The sequence below is a fragment of the Apostichopus japonicus genome, chromosome 11 (assembly GCF_037975245.1).
Source record: "Apostichopus japonicus isolate 1M-3 chromosome 11, ASM3797524v1, whole genome shotgun sequence".
Classification (NCBI taxonomy): Eukaryota; Metazoa; Echinodermata; class Holothuroidea; order Aspidochirotida; family Stichopodidae; genus Apostichopus; species Apostichopus japonicus.
The window spans coordinates 24461745-24478540 of record NC_092571.1 but is presented as its reverse complement, the minus strand read 5'-3'; the positions used below and the strand labels follow the sequence as shown (position 1 = coordinate 24478540).

Sequence of the window (16796 nt, the reverse complement as noted above, 5' to 3'; positions counted from 1 at the left end):
CTATGTAAGTCATAGATAGACGATTGGGTAATTACAAACTTCAAGTTACAACTAGAAAGGTAGTTACATTTACGATTATACACCTCCACAATTCTGCAACCATACTGATGATTAGAATTACAGGTATAAACCAGAGTCGTTGTGGTTTTGGGAACAAATCAGTTTACCTCCTTGGTGTTCCAAATACTGGCCCAAATTCAGGCACCAAAGTTGTTCCAGAGTAGGAATAAGCGTCTGACCTTCTATTAAAAAGATGCTTTACTTATATATTTTAATTGATATTTATTTATTTTTGTATTGTACGAGGGCCTCGTGGAAGATTAGCTTCGGCTAAACGAGTTACCCTCTCAAAATAAAGTTTAATAAATAATAAATGCTAAGTTTAATCCTTAAATTGTCAAAACAAACAGATTAACCCATTTAAATAGTTTTACAAAGTGAATAACACAAAACAAATCTGGATGGTATAATAATATGGTATCCTTTTTTAAATTTGATTTCACCATAATTGCTTGAGAATTTCATAAATGTCACAGAGTTATGTAAACTCACCTTCAAAATGTGTCGAAAATGTATCATTTGTGGTTATAAGTTTCTGAAGAATTGTTGGTCAAGTTAATTAGCACATGTGACTTCTTTTTTTTCTTTACACCCTTTAATTGATTTAATAATAGAGATCAGCTATAAAAAAACAGTTCCAAAATACCTCCCTCTTTTTTTTTATGTTCGACTCAATTTTTGAAAGCATTCACTATATTTTATTTTTTTTACAATTGCCCCCTTATAACCCAATTGTCCCCTTATAAAAAGGGGGAACAATATGGTTCATCAATGTGTGTGTCTCTCACAAAGTAAGAGATATTTTCTCTTTTAAATAGTTTTTATTTATAAAGGGGAGAAAAGTCTCACATTTCCTTCAAACTAAGATATAAATTTACAACCCCTCAATCATTCATTCACTGACCCCTGAGCTAAATTTTGCAACGTCCCTCTTCCAAATTAAGAACAATTGTCATTCGTTTTTAACATGCTAAGAATTTAATATCCCTACAATATCTTCAAGGAATATATATGCATATATTGAATAGTGGTGAGATTTCATTTTTGGGGGGGAAATCACTCATTTTTTATAGTTCTTACAAGACTTGAAGTTTACTGCAAAAAGGGTGTCAACTTTTAAAAAAAGAACATTAAAAATACTCCTCCAGAAAAGAAATCCGATTAATTTAGGAAGTCTGTGGGTGGAAAACCACAAGGTGTTATAATAAAATGGAGCACAGGTGGTTTATAAGGCTTCAATTGTTACAGGGGCAGGAAACATGGGTCAATGAAATTGTTGATCCCAACATGGAAATTTTTCTTTTTCTTTCTTTTGTAAGAATTTAACACAGCAGCTAAAATATCCATGAAAAATGATGGACACAACTTCGTAACAACTTGCAAACTTGGTGGACCAACCTTGTGGTATGCATCCACATTATGATAGTCGATGCTATCAGTTGCAACACATAGTGGGATATGTACTTTAAATATTCTTTCTTCAGTTTTTTTTCATTTTTACACTTTTTGTATTTTATTTAAGTTTTGGGGATTATCCTAAGGATCAACTATCACTTTTCATTTTAATAATGTTTATTTTGCTACATTTTCTCATGCCTTTTTTTTTTACTGTTTTTCAATTCTTTCTTCCTTTTTTTTTGGGGGGGGGACTCTCCCAAACACCCACCCCCCCACCAATACAATCTTTAACTTGCCAGTCTCATTTATAAAAGTGTTTACAAGGAAAATTGAGTAATTCTTTCAATTTCTCTGCAAATTTATATCTTAAAACTTAACACGAGAGATCAGAATGAAATCAGCATGAACAAAATGATGATGTGAATTTTTCAGAATTTATTTCAGCGTTCTTTCTTTCACAATTGGCCCAAAAAACAAAAACAAAACTACAATATTGAAAAGGAAAATTAAGGAGAAAACAGAAATTGATTAACTAAATATACAAAGAGTATTGGAAGTTAAAGACATGTTTTCTTCTTTTTTCCCCCATTATTTTCAACCTTTCAAATTCAAAAGGTTGGAAGATACCAAGTTACATAAATTTCTAATTTCTATTTAAAGGGGATTAAAAGATAATAACAACTAGATATAAATTGAGACAACCAGGATCAAGTTGAATATGTCTGACAATAAGGTAGTTTTCTTTAAGGTTTCAATTTGTTGTTGTTCTTTCTTTTTTTTTTGCATCTTTTTGGTGTAAGAGAGAATTGTTGTTCCATGCAGGCAAGATAGGAGAAAACAATTACTCACAATTGAACATCAATCATACTGACATGAATAAAATCCGGAGGATTCTGATAAATTATAGTATTACTAACAATATAAATTTTTTTTAAATGTTAGTAACATTAATATGAACTATGACTGTCTTTAAAGATTTAAATTGTTTTTATGTTGATATTGATCAATTTTGTTTTTATTTCCAAGCTAATAGTAACTAAATTAACAATGCAAATCATTAGCATAAGAAGCAAGTTTTAAATCAAATAATAATTATAACAGAGGAACATTTTAATTTTTTTCCCCTCCAATTTTGTCCTTTTTTATGTGATTAATGCCAGTATATAATGTGTCTGGATGACAAAATATTGAGAACAGAATGGAATTCTCATTGACTTGCTCAAAATAAATCATTTTGGTTAATAAAAAATGTAGAACGATGGCTTAGTTTTATCAATTGCCATTTTTTAATTTGAATATTAATCCGTAGGCCAAGAAAATATAATACATAGTTAAAGTTTTCCATAGAGGTTGTACAGAAATTGGCTGTCATTTTAAATGACAGCAACATGGCATAAAGTATTTCAATGATAGAAGGACTCATCAGTTAAAGAAAATTTCCCAGTGAAATTGTATATTTATTAGCTGCCTTTTAGGTATACTGTAGTTCAATGGTAGAAATGACAGTTAATAAAAGATTACCATAGAGACTGTAACTGGTATTGGCTGCCATTTTGAATAATAGCAACATGGCATTGCATGTACTTCATTGGTAGAAAAAACATGTTAGTAAAGGTATTGGCTGCCATTTTGAATCATAGCAACTACTACTAAGCCAATACTGTAGTTCTTTGGTAGAAATGAAACGTTGGAGAGGGGTTCCCACAGACACTCTTCTGGTAGCAGCAGCCATTTTGAATCTCGACGATAATTAAGGCGTCATACTTATATTCTTCAACGGTAGAAATGACGTGTTTAGGCTCTTATAGAGACTCAACTGGTATAGCGGCAGGCATTTTGAACATTACCGTGCAATGGGTCGGACATTGGTCGAAGATATCATGTTTGTAGAAGGTCCACATAGAGATCACCCAACAGGTATTGGTAACCATTTTGAACCACAAAGATATAGAGACTTGATGGAATGGCACTTGCAGCCATTTTGAAGTAACATGTCTATACAGTATATATCTATATATCTGATTTTATTCCTAGCATCACGAGGACGGCGACGACGAGGCATCGATGAAACTAAGAGCAGAGTCAACATCATCACCAGACAGTATTAGATAATCGGAAAAACAAATCAAATGCTGTATGGTGCGATGTTGTCAAAACCCTAGTTAGTTCTTTCTCTGGAAAAAACATAGCTCTGCTCTCGAGATTCAGTCAAACAGTTTGAAACTGAAATGTCGAAGCAAGAACATAAAAGTGTTCGGTTTTTCATTCGGATATTAAGAAGAATATTCTGCCAGGCCACAAAACAATCTGGCACCCTTACTTTAAGTCTGTATCTTTCAAAAGAGTTTTTTTAAATTTATTTTTGGCTTATTATTATTGCTTCCATTTTATAAAGATATATCAGAAGGCTAGAGATGACCGTCCACGTCCACAATCAGGAAACGTCACCGATAACCGAAAATTCGTCCAGAAATCTATAGACAACAGCTGAAGATTATTTTGCTCAACGTTTGAATTCTCTCCATCAGTCCATCCTTGAGCAAGTCAAGATTACTGTCAATTTTCTGGAAGTTCCAACGAGAAAATTTCATCCAATGATTCAAGACACTGCTGCTGCAACAGACTTCCCAATTTTCTCACAGACCAGGCATACAACACTATCTGAGTAAATGTCGGCCAGCAGAAGATAACCAGCTCATGGTTCGTATTAGATCAAGTAAGCAATGACTCAATCCTTCCAAACATTGGTTCAGAAGTAGTAGTAGTAGTATGTACTGAATATGGAAAACTAACATGTGTCACCGGACCCATCAGATTACATCATTCAATGAAATAATTTTGGGGGTTTTTGTGACCTGAAAGTCACCTAAATGTTGATTGAAAATCCAGCTGTCACAGTACATGGAATGTTCTAATTCAGAGCCATTATCAAAACCAACTCCCACAAACTTAACATTACATTATCATTCCATGAGTCATATGGGTTTATTCTCAGAAAAGGAAAAGAAAACTGTAAGAAAGAAAGGGAGCACTGAAATGTGCTAAATTTTTCCTTTCCTGACTTTGCTTGACAAACCAACGTACTTCTTCTTCTCCGTTTTAGTTGATCAAAAATACAAACATGATATTCGATCATGTTATTATCCATGCTCACTGATATATTTTGCTAGAAAACTCCCCTTCTTCCAAATTTTCAGCAACTTTCCAGATAGAATATGAAAAAGCCAAGTTTCTCTTCTTTTTTGGTTTTTATTCTTTTCTTATTTTTCTCTCCTATGAATTCTTGTTCTTTCCAACGAGCTCTGTACTATATCTCGTTTGCCCCCCGATAAATCCACTTGGCCGATCCCTCTCCACAGAAGATGATTACAGATGGAAGATATTTGTTACTCCGTACAAGTGGAATTTCCATCAGTTCTCTCTGAGTAAACGATGAGTGATGCTGAGTCAAACTCTAGCCAGACAGATGAAAATGTTAGCTGTATTAAAGATAGAATCGTCTCGAAAGAAACAGAGATGAGGCATACATACATACATACATACATACACGTGTACGGACTGAACCTCCGTCCCATCTTTGAAAGGCTTTAGACTGAATCCTATATCACAAAATATGACAGATATTACATAAAAATACACAAACCTGTTAACAATTCACAAGTTGTTTGGCTTGATAAATACTGTATTGTTTTGATGAATTTATGATGATGCTCGACTGGACATAGCATATGACAGGATATTGTCATACTTTACGATAATTATATTAAAAGACATTTCTCCGACTGAATAAAAGACATTTCTCCGACAAACCTGCAGCACCTCTCCTTGTACTTTTTACAAACGAAAAGTGTGCTAATAAATGCACGATTATAGTTTTAACACAGCGACAATGGATAGCAAAATTCATATTAAGAGCAGTGCAAATAGTTGTTAGGATAAACATCTGAACAATCTGATGTATTTGCCTTTCTAACTAGTTTTTCTCTGACGAAGCATTCCACGTTGCTTTATCAAGCTTAGATCTTTACGTGTGTTGATCTTGTATCAAATGTACACACAATATGAACTTATGTCTGATTATCTTCTCCACATCCGTTTGTTCTTTAGAGTTTGCGGTCTAACCATTTCGTAATCAGTCACTTTTTGGCCAAAATACTTTCTTTATATTGCTAAAACTCTGACAACAACCCTTCCTCCCCCCATTTCCTCCCCTCCCTCCTCTTCCCCTGTACTATAATACAGTGGGATCTGATTCATTTCTAAATGTGAACACAAAGTTGAACCTAGTTTATTTCAATCCGTACAGTACAAAACTTAAAGGGACATGCGAACAGCACCCTTTAATGGAAGGAATGGGCAGGCAGATCTATTTGAAGAATTTGAATTACAACACCTACACAGATGTGGGACACTTATAAAATTGCGGTTAGTGATAGATAAGGACCAAAGTTCACCGCTTCCTATTATACGACTGACAAGTTCATTTCAGAGTTACAAACTCTGACAAGCTTCCACTGAAAAAGTTCTTCAAGGTTGTCCCTATCCGCACCTCTCCTTTCCGCAAGCTCTCTACTAAATCTTGTTCCCCTCCCCCTCCCCCCTCCCGATAAATCCACTTGGTTGATCCCTGGCAGGAGGAGATGACTATAGATGAGAGGTACTTGTTACTCCATGCAAGTGGTATTTCTATATACACTAACCTTTCCTCACAGCAATCCTATCTGGATCTTACCTGTTATCTTTTCTCACTTGTTATATACCATCTAACACATGCCAAGGTTGCCATGAACCCTGATCAGTTTCTTCTCTCTGACTTGAACTACAACTTCAAAATGTCACATGTTTGGCACTTGTTACAAAAATTCCAGAATTTTTGATGTTTAGCAGAAGTTAGATCTCCTACCTACTGTACAAGCACCCAACAGGCTGAGATCCCCCAATAGGATTTAAAGAATTTTAATGCTGGCATTATTATCTGCAACCATGCCAAAGCTACACTAAACTTATTGGTATTCACGTGGGAGGCATTGAACCCACACACACACATTACAAAAGACTATATAAATCATCCCCCACATTCTGTAATTTACCATTTCTTCTATTGCCTGTGACAGGTTTTTAACAGACTGTTTGTCTTTGAATATATAAGTGTGCCCCCCACCCCCACCTTATGTCATCCCTACACCCTGCAATTTTGTCAAAGAGGTCACAGATGGTCATTGATAAATGCATATACTGTCCAATTTGGGATACTTGGCTTTTGAAGAATATATTGTAGCTATAGACATACATGTACAAATACATGGATTTATATGTATAAAGGCCACACTGTTTTCGTACAGTATCAACAACACCATTAAAAAAAAAGAATTTAGTTCATCAAAGCAATAGTTCAAAAGTCCAATAGACACTTTGAATTATATCTGTTCCCTCAAATTGCAAGAGAAATTTGAATGCCATCAGCAATTTCAAAAAATTTCACGGTCAACATTTCCATCGTTTGTAGAATGACTTTCCCAAGAAAAGTTACTACAATTTTCACTACAATTTTTCTTCACTGCTTTCATTTTTTTGTCTCGAAAAAATCTTTCTTAAATAAAATTCAGAGAAGCTTACATGTAAATCTTATTAAACTGATAAAAATTGTGGAACGAAGAGGGAAAAATATAACAAAACCACCATTTAACATGCCACGCAAACCTACTGCGGGGGCAATAGCTGCATCTTGTTGTTATTGGTCTCTTGCAATTCAAGCAAGAGTCGCATGCAAAGTTCAATATGGTTGACCTATATATTACATTAAGGTATGCTACAGCCTAAAGAGTATGAGTGATGGGGAGGGAATGTTACACAGAGGCATTATAATTTTTCAAATTTTCATTACTTTATTTAAATTTGCTGTAAAATATTACATGTGTGTTGTTTTTTATATACTGTACCTGCAAAAGATTTTTTTTTTAATTTTTTTTTTTTTTAAGAATTGGTCTCAGACTTTTCCAGTTTTTCTAGAGAACTTTACTAAAGCATGGTCAGCTAGTTATTCATTCAAATTTTTTAAAAGAGTTATTTAAATATAAATTTTTACCTATGTAGATGAGCAACAAGTGACACGAAAACAACATACTTTTTAAGAAGTTTTCTTACTACAGAAAAAAAAAGGCTTGCTTTAACTGTGGCAAGAAAAAAAAAATGATTTGAAAATGGATTGCCATTTATTGATCTGGCTAGCATATTTGATTCAATTATATCTTGATTCTGATAAGTAAATGAACCAAAATGAGATATTGTTATAAATTTACTGCTAATTTTAACTCCATACATCAATAAAGGATGTTTTTAGCCTAAATGAAAGAGGTGGGAGTAAGGGGATTCTACCAAAAAACCATGGTATTGGTAAAGCTATATATTATAAAAGACATTGTGGAGTTTATTTAGAGAGAACAATTGAGGGGTTACAGTATGTCTTCTTCAGTAAAATAGATAGTGATCTGCTTTTAATTAACAAAATGTAAATCTTTGGGTGGATGACTATTCCTTTACATCCTGGTTACAAAAGTAAAATGAAAAAAAGTTGCATAGACAGCTAATCTTTAACTTCTAGAAATGATAAAGGATGTTTTGTCAAAAGAATTAAAAGGTTCAACCAATATTAACCATGTTTTTACTATGTACAGCTAAAATCATTAGTACACTTTTCAGAGAACAAATAAGAATACTTATCTTTTGATAAGATGGTTAGGTACTCTAGACTTCTAATTGAAAAATATAAATATGTGACATATTTGTGCGGAAGACTGTTCCATTATATCATGGGTCAAAGTGAATGAAGAAGAGTACGAACCAGTGGACTGGATTTATTGCGCTTATATGTTAATGTACTCTCCCATGTATTCTGACAGGATGTTCAACAATTAGAAAACTTTTTAACCGACCGCTATGTACGGTAGAGTTAGAAAAGCATAAACTAACCTCATTACTGCATTTTTTGAAAAGATACAATTGAAATATGAAAAGAAAACAAATAAAGCCTCACTAACATATTAATCTCATGCTTATTAAAAAGTATAAAATACATATTCAAGAAAATTACTGGTAGAGAAAAAAAAAAACAACAATTAGCATAGCAACAATTTTTTTACAATGAATTGTCTATTAGTTCTAAGCATATCATATTTTTTTTCAAATGCGTTCAATTAAAATATAATTAAAATAAATTATGAATAAAACTGAAAATACTTTACCAACATGACTCTACTAAAATCACTTCTTGCCTTCTACGCGTGTGTGTTTTAAAATATATCCAGCAAACTAAAGGCTCTCTGGCTCACCACAGCATCCATTAGTATACGATCAATGATGAACTTGCATGCGATATAATATAGTTGCATGCACCCTCTCAGTCCTAACAATATATACAACAACTGTGTCTCTCTCTCTCAATCTGTTTTCTGACTTATCTCTTCCTCGTGCACAGCCTTATATAGTTTTGCCGAGCAACGGGGGAAAGCCCCACATCTCTATATCTGGCCTTTTTCACAATATACCGAAGCGAAAGCACTCACTCCCTCACTGCTGCAGGTAGACTGATGGGATTGCAAGCCCGTCAACACAAATTGCTTCATCTCTGATTTACACAGCCTCACAGTGCAGAGGATGTGTGCAATACAGCAACATGTTTTGCAATGAAGGTTTCCCTGTTCCTGCTCCAGATCTTTCCTAACTTTTAAACAGCTTACATATGTATGCATTGTGTACTGACTAGAGTCTGTGTGGGCAGCAGGCAAACAGCGCATGTCAACTTGATATAGAGACTTGATGAGACTGAGGACTCTGAGCAACAAGTATTTAAAGCATTTTGCCAAAGCTTTTTTGAGTGGGCTTGTGGTTCCTGGCAGTGGAAATGAGGTAGGTGAATGGAAGGCACAGCCCCTTATTTATACAGGAAGTACTGTCCTGGTTTTTTTCAAGTTTGGTATATATAATCATATCAATATTTACCCTGTTATAGTATTCATACAAAAGGCTTAGAAGCATGACTCGTAGTACTCTTGACAGTTATAAAGCTAAAAACCAACCTCTTACAAAGTTTTATGTTTTCACCGCAACAATGAGTCGAAATTCCTGTTGGGAACTGGAGTGGATCTTAGGTTCTATATATTTAAATAACCTCAACAGTCTCAAGTTGAGTGGACCAATATAACCCTTTTAGGAGTACCATTCTTTACGAACGTACACGGCCATATATTTCACGAGGGTCTTTTGAAACCATTCTTGAAAGTATGGTTTCAACATAAATGTCCCGTGTAGTAAAAGAAAAACAAACTACCAATAAAAAGTTGAACAAATACTTTTCTTCTGTAAATATAGCAGATAATAAAGTTATCATCACCTTATTCTTAACCTTGTAACACATAGTGTTAGGAATTGTGCAGCTTCTAAACTATATGCACCTCCATATTCAACCCTCACCCCCCCTCCCCCCTTTCCCTCCCACTAGCTCTGTAAGCACAAACACATAGCAGAATCTCTCGCCCAATATCTGGCATTTTCCTTCCAAATAGTACACATTCAGTTTTGAATTTTTTATCACTAGAAATCTAGATCTAGAAATTGCGTTTTTTTGAAAATTTAACATTTACACGGATCACTCAAAAATTTATTTTTTTAACAGGTCGAAAACAGGACATTACATTCCATGGGAGAACCATGCATGCGTCCCATGAGATATTCTGTCGCGTTTTGTATTATTTATTTATTTATTGTACATACATGTATCTAAAAATCTAGATCATTTTGTTACATGAAAGTGCAAAACTAGCCATAGGAATGTATGATTACCCACCCTACTTTCATGCTCTATGCATCCCATCCCTTTCCCAACCCTACTCCATGCACCCCTTTAAGTCTTCACCCTACCTCCACTCACTACCCACCCTTCCCACCCGCCTCCCTCCCCCATCCCCATAGACTACAGTACTTTAGAGATTACACTTGACAGTTCCCCTGTCACAAATCAAAAAAGTTACATCATGGACAAGAATTACAAAATGACTTAGGTAATTTTCACATCGAGGCGTTCACCTTGAGAAAGTTAACAAACAAGACTCGAGGTTTCATGCAGGGACAAAAGAAATATGAAAAGTTGAAACAACAACGATACAAAACATTTCTTGAAATTCTGTGAAAACAAAAGCGGTCCGGTCAGCAAGTTTTGACAATTTCTGTGGCAATTACTAGCCCACTATTACGTCACTGAACAGATTCTTGCTCGGCAGTGGGTAAAAATTTTGTTTGTGTTTTGAAGCGACTTTCTCTTGTTCCATGAAATCGCAACGCTTGCAAAAAACAACTATGCCGATTCGTTAAAAATTTGGACGTAGCAATGGCCCCCTCGTTCTTACATAACTGCAGCAGGACCTTCAACTCATGTTACTAAGAAGTGTTAACTAATAGGTAGAAGAAGGGGAAAAATAAAAATTCCCACCCAATTTTTTTTTTCATTGATTATCTGGAAGAGTAAAAAAATCCACAATCATTTCAAACCAATGGAAAATCCCCACCTGCAGGGTGGAATAATATTATTAGATAAGTGCCAATTTTATCTCATATTCTACAAATCCTTACCTGTTTTGAGAATTTGTTAATCAGGCACTCACCTCATATGAATATATGCATTATATCCTATGACTATGCATAAACCATGGTCAAAGTCTGAAATGGGGGGAGGGGCTACCAGCTAAGTCCTGCTTCTTCTTTCTACTTATGACTATTCCATCAGGAATGACGCGCAAAAAAACGATTGGGTTTTTTCCCCACCCCCCCCCCCCGTTAATTGCAACGCTAGTTTTGGACCATGCTTTTTTTATGTTATATATTTATATATATATTAGATATATTGGAAATACCCTGCCCACAGGGAATTATATTATTATATATGTGCCAAGATTTCTCATATTTAATATTGTTATCAACTCTGCATAACTTAACCCTGACTGAACCCAACAGTATCATGGCAAATTTTTAATGCTTTTCTGAGTTGACCAAATTTCTATTCAGATGAAATGACTTTGGAGTCATCTGGGCAGGAGTGGGGATGGGTGGGTTTGGGGGATTGGGGTCATGTAATCGTTTACACCAAATTCGGATTGGATTGTCACGAAATACAGTATCCCAAATATGCAAAACGCTTTATTGAAATCACCCTCCATCGCTTTTGGAAATATTGATATAAAACAAAAATAGAAGGTTTGACAAAGGGGAGGTTTACTGTCCTTAGGCTGACCGTACGCTATTCACAAAACCAACACATGGCTCTCCTACAGTGTACATATTGGTGTTTTTTTTTATTTTGAATAAAAAACAGAAATGCAAACTGTGGGAATGCTGAGAATGAACTATACATCTTTATAAAACTTTATAAAAGTTGATAAAACTTTATAAAAGTAGGACTACATTATGCCACATGGCAAACAGTATGTACCTACATAAATGCATGGAGTTATCAGTGGTTCACATAGATGCTCCCCCCCATCCCCCCCCCCAAAAAAAATTCTTTTTATGTGTGTAAACAAGTAATATAAAGTACATTCACATTGAAGGAACAAAATATTTAGAATAAGTAAACCCTACGCTCAGTACAAAGAGATTTTATTATCCCATATTCTGTTGCGACTGTACACAACAAACACACTCGACCTGTGACTGGCAATAGCACTTGGTTTGTATATAAAGCTTGAAAAGGAAGACTTGAACAAGAAGGGGGGGGGGGGGAGGAGGGTGGAGCAGCATTTTCTATTAAAAGAAGTGATATATGAGTGAGCTGTAAATATTTGTAAATATCATCATGAAGTTTGAAGCAGGAAAGAGAGGGAGAATATAAAGAGAATGGGAGAATAAGAGAGTGGGGGAGTGGGGAGGGGATGAAAGGGGGGAAGGGAGAAGGAGGGAGAGAGAGAAGTAGGGAGAGGGAGAAGGGTAGAGGAGAAGGGCAAATTGAAGAATACAATGGAGAAAGGAGAAAGGAATGGTTCTGTAGTAAAGTTCAAAGTGTATTTGGTTCTAAATAGTAGACCCCTCCCCAGGACAGTGATACTCCTACATTGATGTGTTCCCCCTCCCCCCCTCCCAATAGATTACAGGCCTGCTAACTAGAGCCATGTGCATTAGAGAGCCTAAGATAGAGGATAAAGAACCTTCTAGGCATTAAGTGCATAATTTACACCAGCTATTCCCAATATTAATTTATTCTAGTCAACAGAAAATAAACTTCCTGTCCGGTGATCGTAACTGCTTCTAAACCACATCCGTAAAATCAGTGCAGTTTTTCATACCTCCATTTTCTTGAAAATTTCTTTATTTATGAATAATTTACTTTGTCGCAATCTTTCAAGTGTTTATTATTCATATCTCACATGTTTAATTCATTTTTTGGGAAGGCGGGGAGGAGGGGTTCATTTTCCACCACCCACATTTTCTCGTCCTCCATCCTTTTGTGTTTTAGTAATTGGTGAAGTAATAAGTCTAAATTGCTTAAATTTAGTGATTAATTGCTTGGCATATTCAATTTATAGTTTACTGGTGGGGAGAGCCAGTGATCAACTGAAATAAAATGCTGTACTGGCAGCATGTACAGTGCACACATTGGCAAGGGGTTAAGACACACACATGCTGGTACAGTAGATGATTTGACAACCTTTTGCTACCACAAAGTGAGTGGGTAGATGGATATAGTCTCTGTCTATGGAGTGAGAGGAAGTATGTGGGAGGGAAAGAGGAAATTGCAAATGTTACTAGTACACAGAAAAAAAGACCATGCCTGCTGGTAGGACAAGGTACCACAATACGAACATAAGTATTCCTTATATAGCACTGTAGGCCAAGAGATTTCAAACACCGTATTTGAAGGTTAATAAGAAATATTTTGTGTGATGAGTTTTGTGAGTTTCCGGTATTGTAACGGATCCATAGGACAGACAGCTGATCGGAACCAAGAATGATTACAATACGTATCCCGTAACAAATATTAGTATGAGGATAAATGCAGCGACACAACAAAAATTGTTAGAGATCAAAGTATCAACTGCCCCTCCCCCCCCCCCTATTAACGTTCATAATTTTATGAATGTTATTAGAATTAAAATCGAATAATTTTTTCCGAATAACATAAACTTATAAAAGATTTGGTATATATAAATTTAACCACTTGTGAACTGTCCAGTCCTGTCAGGACTTTAAAGAGACATTCTTGTAACAGAGTCTAAATGAATAAGTTAGAGGGCCAGACGTTTCCAGCCTGATAGGATCTTCTTGGAACGTAACACATGGAGACAGATCAAGGACACTTAAACTAGACAGATGGACAGACATATACAAGCTGGACCAATGAATGAAGTAATAAAGACTGACCAAAGGCGGAGTTGAAACAGCTTAGGAGATGAGGATGTCACTCGGTGACACTCCCCACCCCCAACTTCTAGCAAGGGTGTCACTTAGTGACACTTTAACCGCGGCATGTAATATTCACACATTATTCCCTTCAGTCAAGTTGTATGTGGCTGCAACCACAAACTTGCTCGTAACTATCAGGTTGTTCACGAGTTTGATCAAACAAAGAAAATTTGAGGGACACAAAAATTTGATGAAATGTCGGAGCTATGTTGCTGTTTGTGGGAGACAGATGTTTCATAATTTGCCACCATTCGGGTGCAATATCATCTCTTCAATATTAGCTTTCGATATTTGCGCGCAATGAATGTACCTGTTTCCACACAGTGAGTACTACTGCATCAGTATACAGTACGTTATGTGTACAACCCTCGTCTGGGCTCTGGACTGATCTATTAGAACATCTACAGTATGGTGGAAATTGGCATGAACAGTAATAAAACATCCTGAATACATATTGTACAAAATCTATTAAAATTCTACTTTTGTACTTCTTGTTTCTAACAAATACACTTTACACTTGTTTCAAGAGCAGTATTAAATTATATAATCAACAGCCGGTAAAAAGGTGGCATATTACTTATTCCAAACCTACAGGTACAGAAATATACATCCAACATCAAAGTCACGCCGATACCAGCAGCCCTACAGTGTTGCACTTCCAGGAGATATGAAGTTTAAACATAAAAGCCGGTTTCTTGGAAATCCTAGTTTTAACAGGATATGGCAATAGCTCTTGACTGTCTACAATTATCAGTTGAACAGTGCTAGCTATTGGACCCTCAAAAACCACATTTATAGTCGAGAGATCATTCAGCCGTCGGAAGAATGCCTCCTGACCTGTTTGATACAAGTTGGGATATCCTTGTTTCCTGTCTCATAAGCACATGCTTGCATGTATATTCCAGCTATTGTACCAGCTAATCCAATTTACTGCACTGTAAGATGGTTTAACCTCACTTGGTCCAGCTGTAAATTCACTTTCTGTGATATATCTTGCTGGAAAGACTTGTGCACTATTAATAGCTATGACAAGAATATTAAATCCAGGCGGCATTGTATTTCAGTGCAGTTGAGAGTTTATTGCCTTTACTTCTCACATGTAAGGTTAATCTTACATATTACTGTACAGTTGCTTAGAGAATGTTTCATACTACCATGCACCGCCAATCCCATTCTCTCTCCTCTCTAATCCCCTTCCTGACAGCAGGCCCCCTAAACTGTCTTCCTACTCGTTCTGTCCTCCACCAGACATGTAGTGAATCTGTACTCATATTTTATCAAGTAGCTGTGGCCTATAGATACATGTACTGGCCCTCATGGGTTAGTACTCATAATCTACCATACATACTGTTCTGTACTGTTCTTTACTGCACTGTTCTGTACAGTTCTTTACTGTACTGTATTGTACTGTATTGTTCTGTACTGTTCTGTACTGTACTGTATTGTACTGTATTATACTGTTCTGTACTTTACTGTTCTTTACTATACTCTATTGTACTGTTCTGTATTGTACTTGGTACTGTATTGTACTGTTCGCTAAGTACTGTTCTTAACTGTACTGTATTGTACTGTATTATACTGTTCTTTACTGTACTGTTCTGTATTGTACTGTTCTGTACTTTACTGTTCTGTATTGTACTGTTCTGTATTGTACTGTTCTTTACTGTATTGTACTGTATTATACTGTTCTGTACTTTACTGTTCTTTACTATACTCTATTGTACTGTTCTGTATTGTACTTTGTACTGTATTGTACTGTTCGCTAAGTACTGTTCTTAACTGTACTGTATTGTACTGTATTATACTGTTCTTTACTGTACTGTTCTGTATTGTACTGTTCTGTACTTTACTGTTCTGTATTGTACTGTTCTGTATTGTACTGTTCTGTACTTTACTGTTCTGTATTGTACTGTTCTGTACTTTACTGTTCTGTATTGTACTGTTCTGTATTGTACTGTTCTTTACTGTATTGTTCTGTACTGTACATTACTGTATTGCACGTTACTGTTCTGTACTATATCATACGATATTATACAATACTATACTATTATGCAAGATTAAGTACTGAATACTCATAACAATGGAATTCTATTTGTACTTGTTCATGCTGTTGTAGTCGTTCCTCGAGTCTGCCATATACTTTACATCAAAAGGAATTCCTTCGCAGTATAATCATAAAAATCAAACAACATTAAAATAATTGGCAGCATGTCCAAATCCCATATACATTAATATCTTTTAGTTAGAACAGGATTCGAAATCACTAGCCTTAGGGTTGGCTGATGTCACTGCTTCACATCTCGTCGAACTAGCTAAAAAATTGCTTTGCTCATTTTCGTAAAATCTGTGGGTGTCACAAATATGTTTCCACTGTATATACTTAAAGGCCGCCTTCCACACCTACCGAATATCACAAACAATAAGACAGAATATTGATCAAGATAAGACTCTCACCCTAGATTATGTCATGATCCAAATGAATGTTCAAAATCAACCTGGTTCTATCGACAACATTTTTCAGAGAGCTGTAGAGAAAGAGATCTTGGTGAGGTAATTGTGAGGAGACAGGGAATCTAACAAAGGAATCATGGGAATATGTATCTTGTTTATAGCTGGATTGAAGGTATCCCTAGCAATAAATGAGTGAATGCAGGTTTAACCATATCCAAGCATGCAAGATTCATAGGCCTGTACAAAGCACAGTTTGCTCTATTATGTACACAGTTATGTCCTACCATACATTGTCCTACAGTTCATGTTCCTTCAGATCGACTATGTGATTCCTAACGTTAAATAATATTCCTAAAAATACCATAAGAAACAACGTAGATCATTGAGTAGCCAAGTATTGCTTTAAAAAGCAATATTACAGTATTTAAAGTACAATTTTT

At 35.5% G+C, this 16796-nt stretch overlaps 1 protein-coding gene and 1 long non-coding RNA gene across 6 annotated transcripts in view; one reads left to right on the top strand and one right to left on the bottom strand.

Annotated features, from left to right (window-relative positions):
- LOC139976430 (uncharacterized) overlaps positions 1-16796 on the bottom strand; it is a 101288-nt gene that overhangs the window by 50466 nt on the left and 34026 nt on the right. Inside the window, exon 1 of one of the 5 annotated variants that reach the window (XM_071985152.1) lies at positions 8700-8840. The exons of the other annotated variants lie outside the window; for them this stretch is intronic. Within the exon in view, the coding sequence (XP_071841253.1) occupies positions 8700-8705 (6 nt within the window). The 5' untranslated portion in view covers positions 8706-8840. Of the gene's footprint in view, positions 1-8699; positions 8841-16796 lie in introns of those variants that run through there. 5 annotated transcript variants of the gene reach the window in all.
- LOC139976434 (uncharacterized) overlaps positions 9224-16796 on the top strand; it is a 48414-nt gene continuing 40841 nt past the window's right edge. The window contains exon 1 of the long non-coding RNA XR_011796124.1: positions 9224-9363. This is a non-coding gene — a long non-coding RNA (uncharacterized lncRNA). The remainder of the gene's footprint in view (positions 9364-16796) is intronic.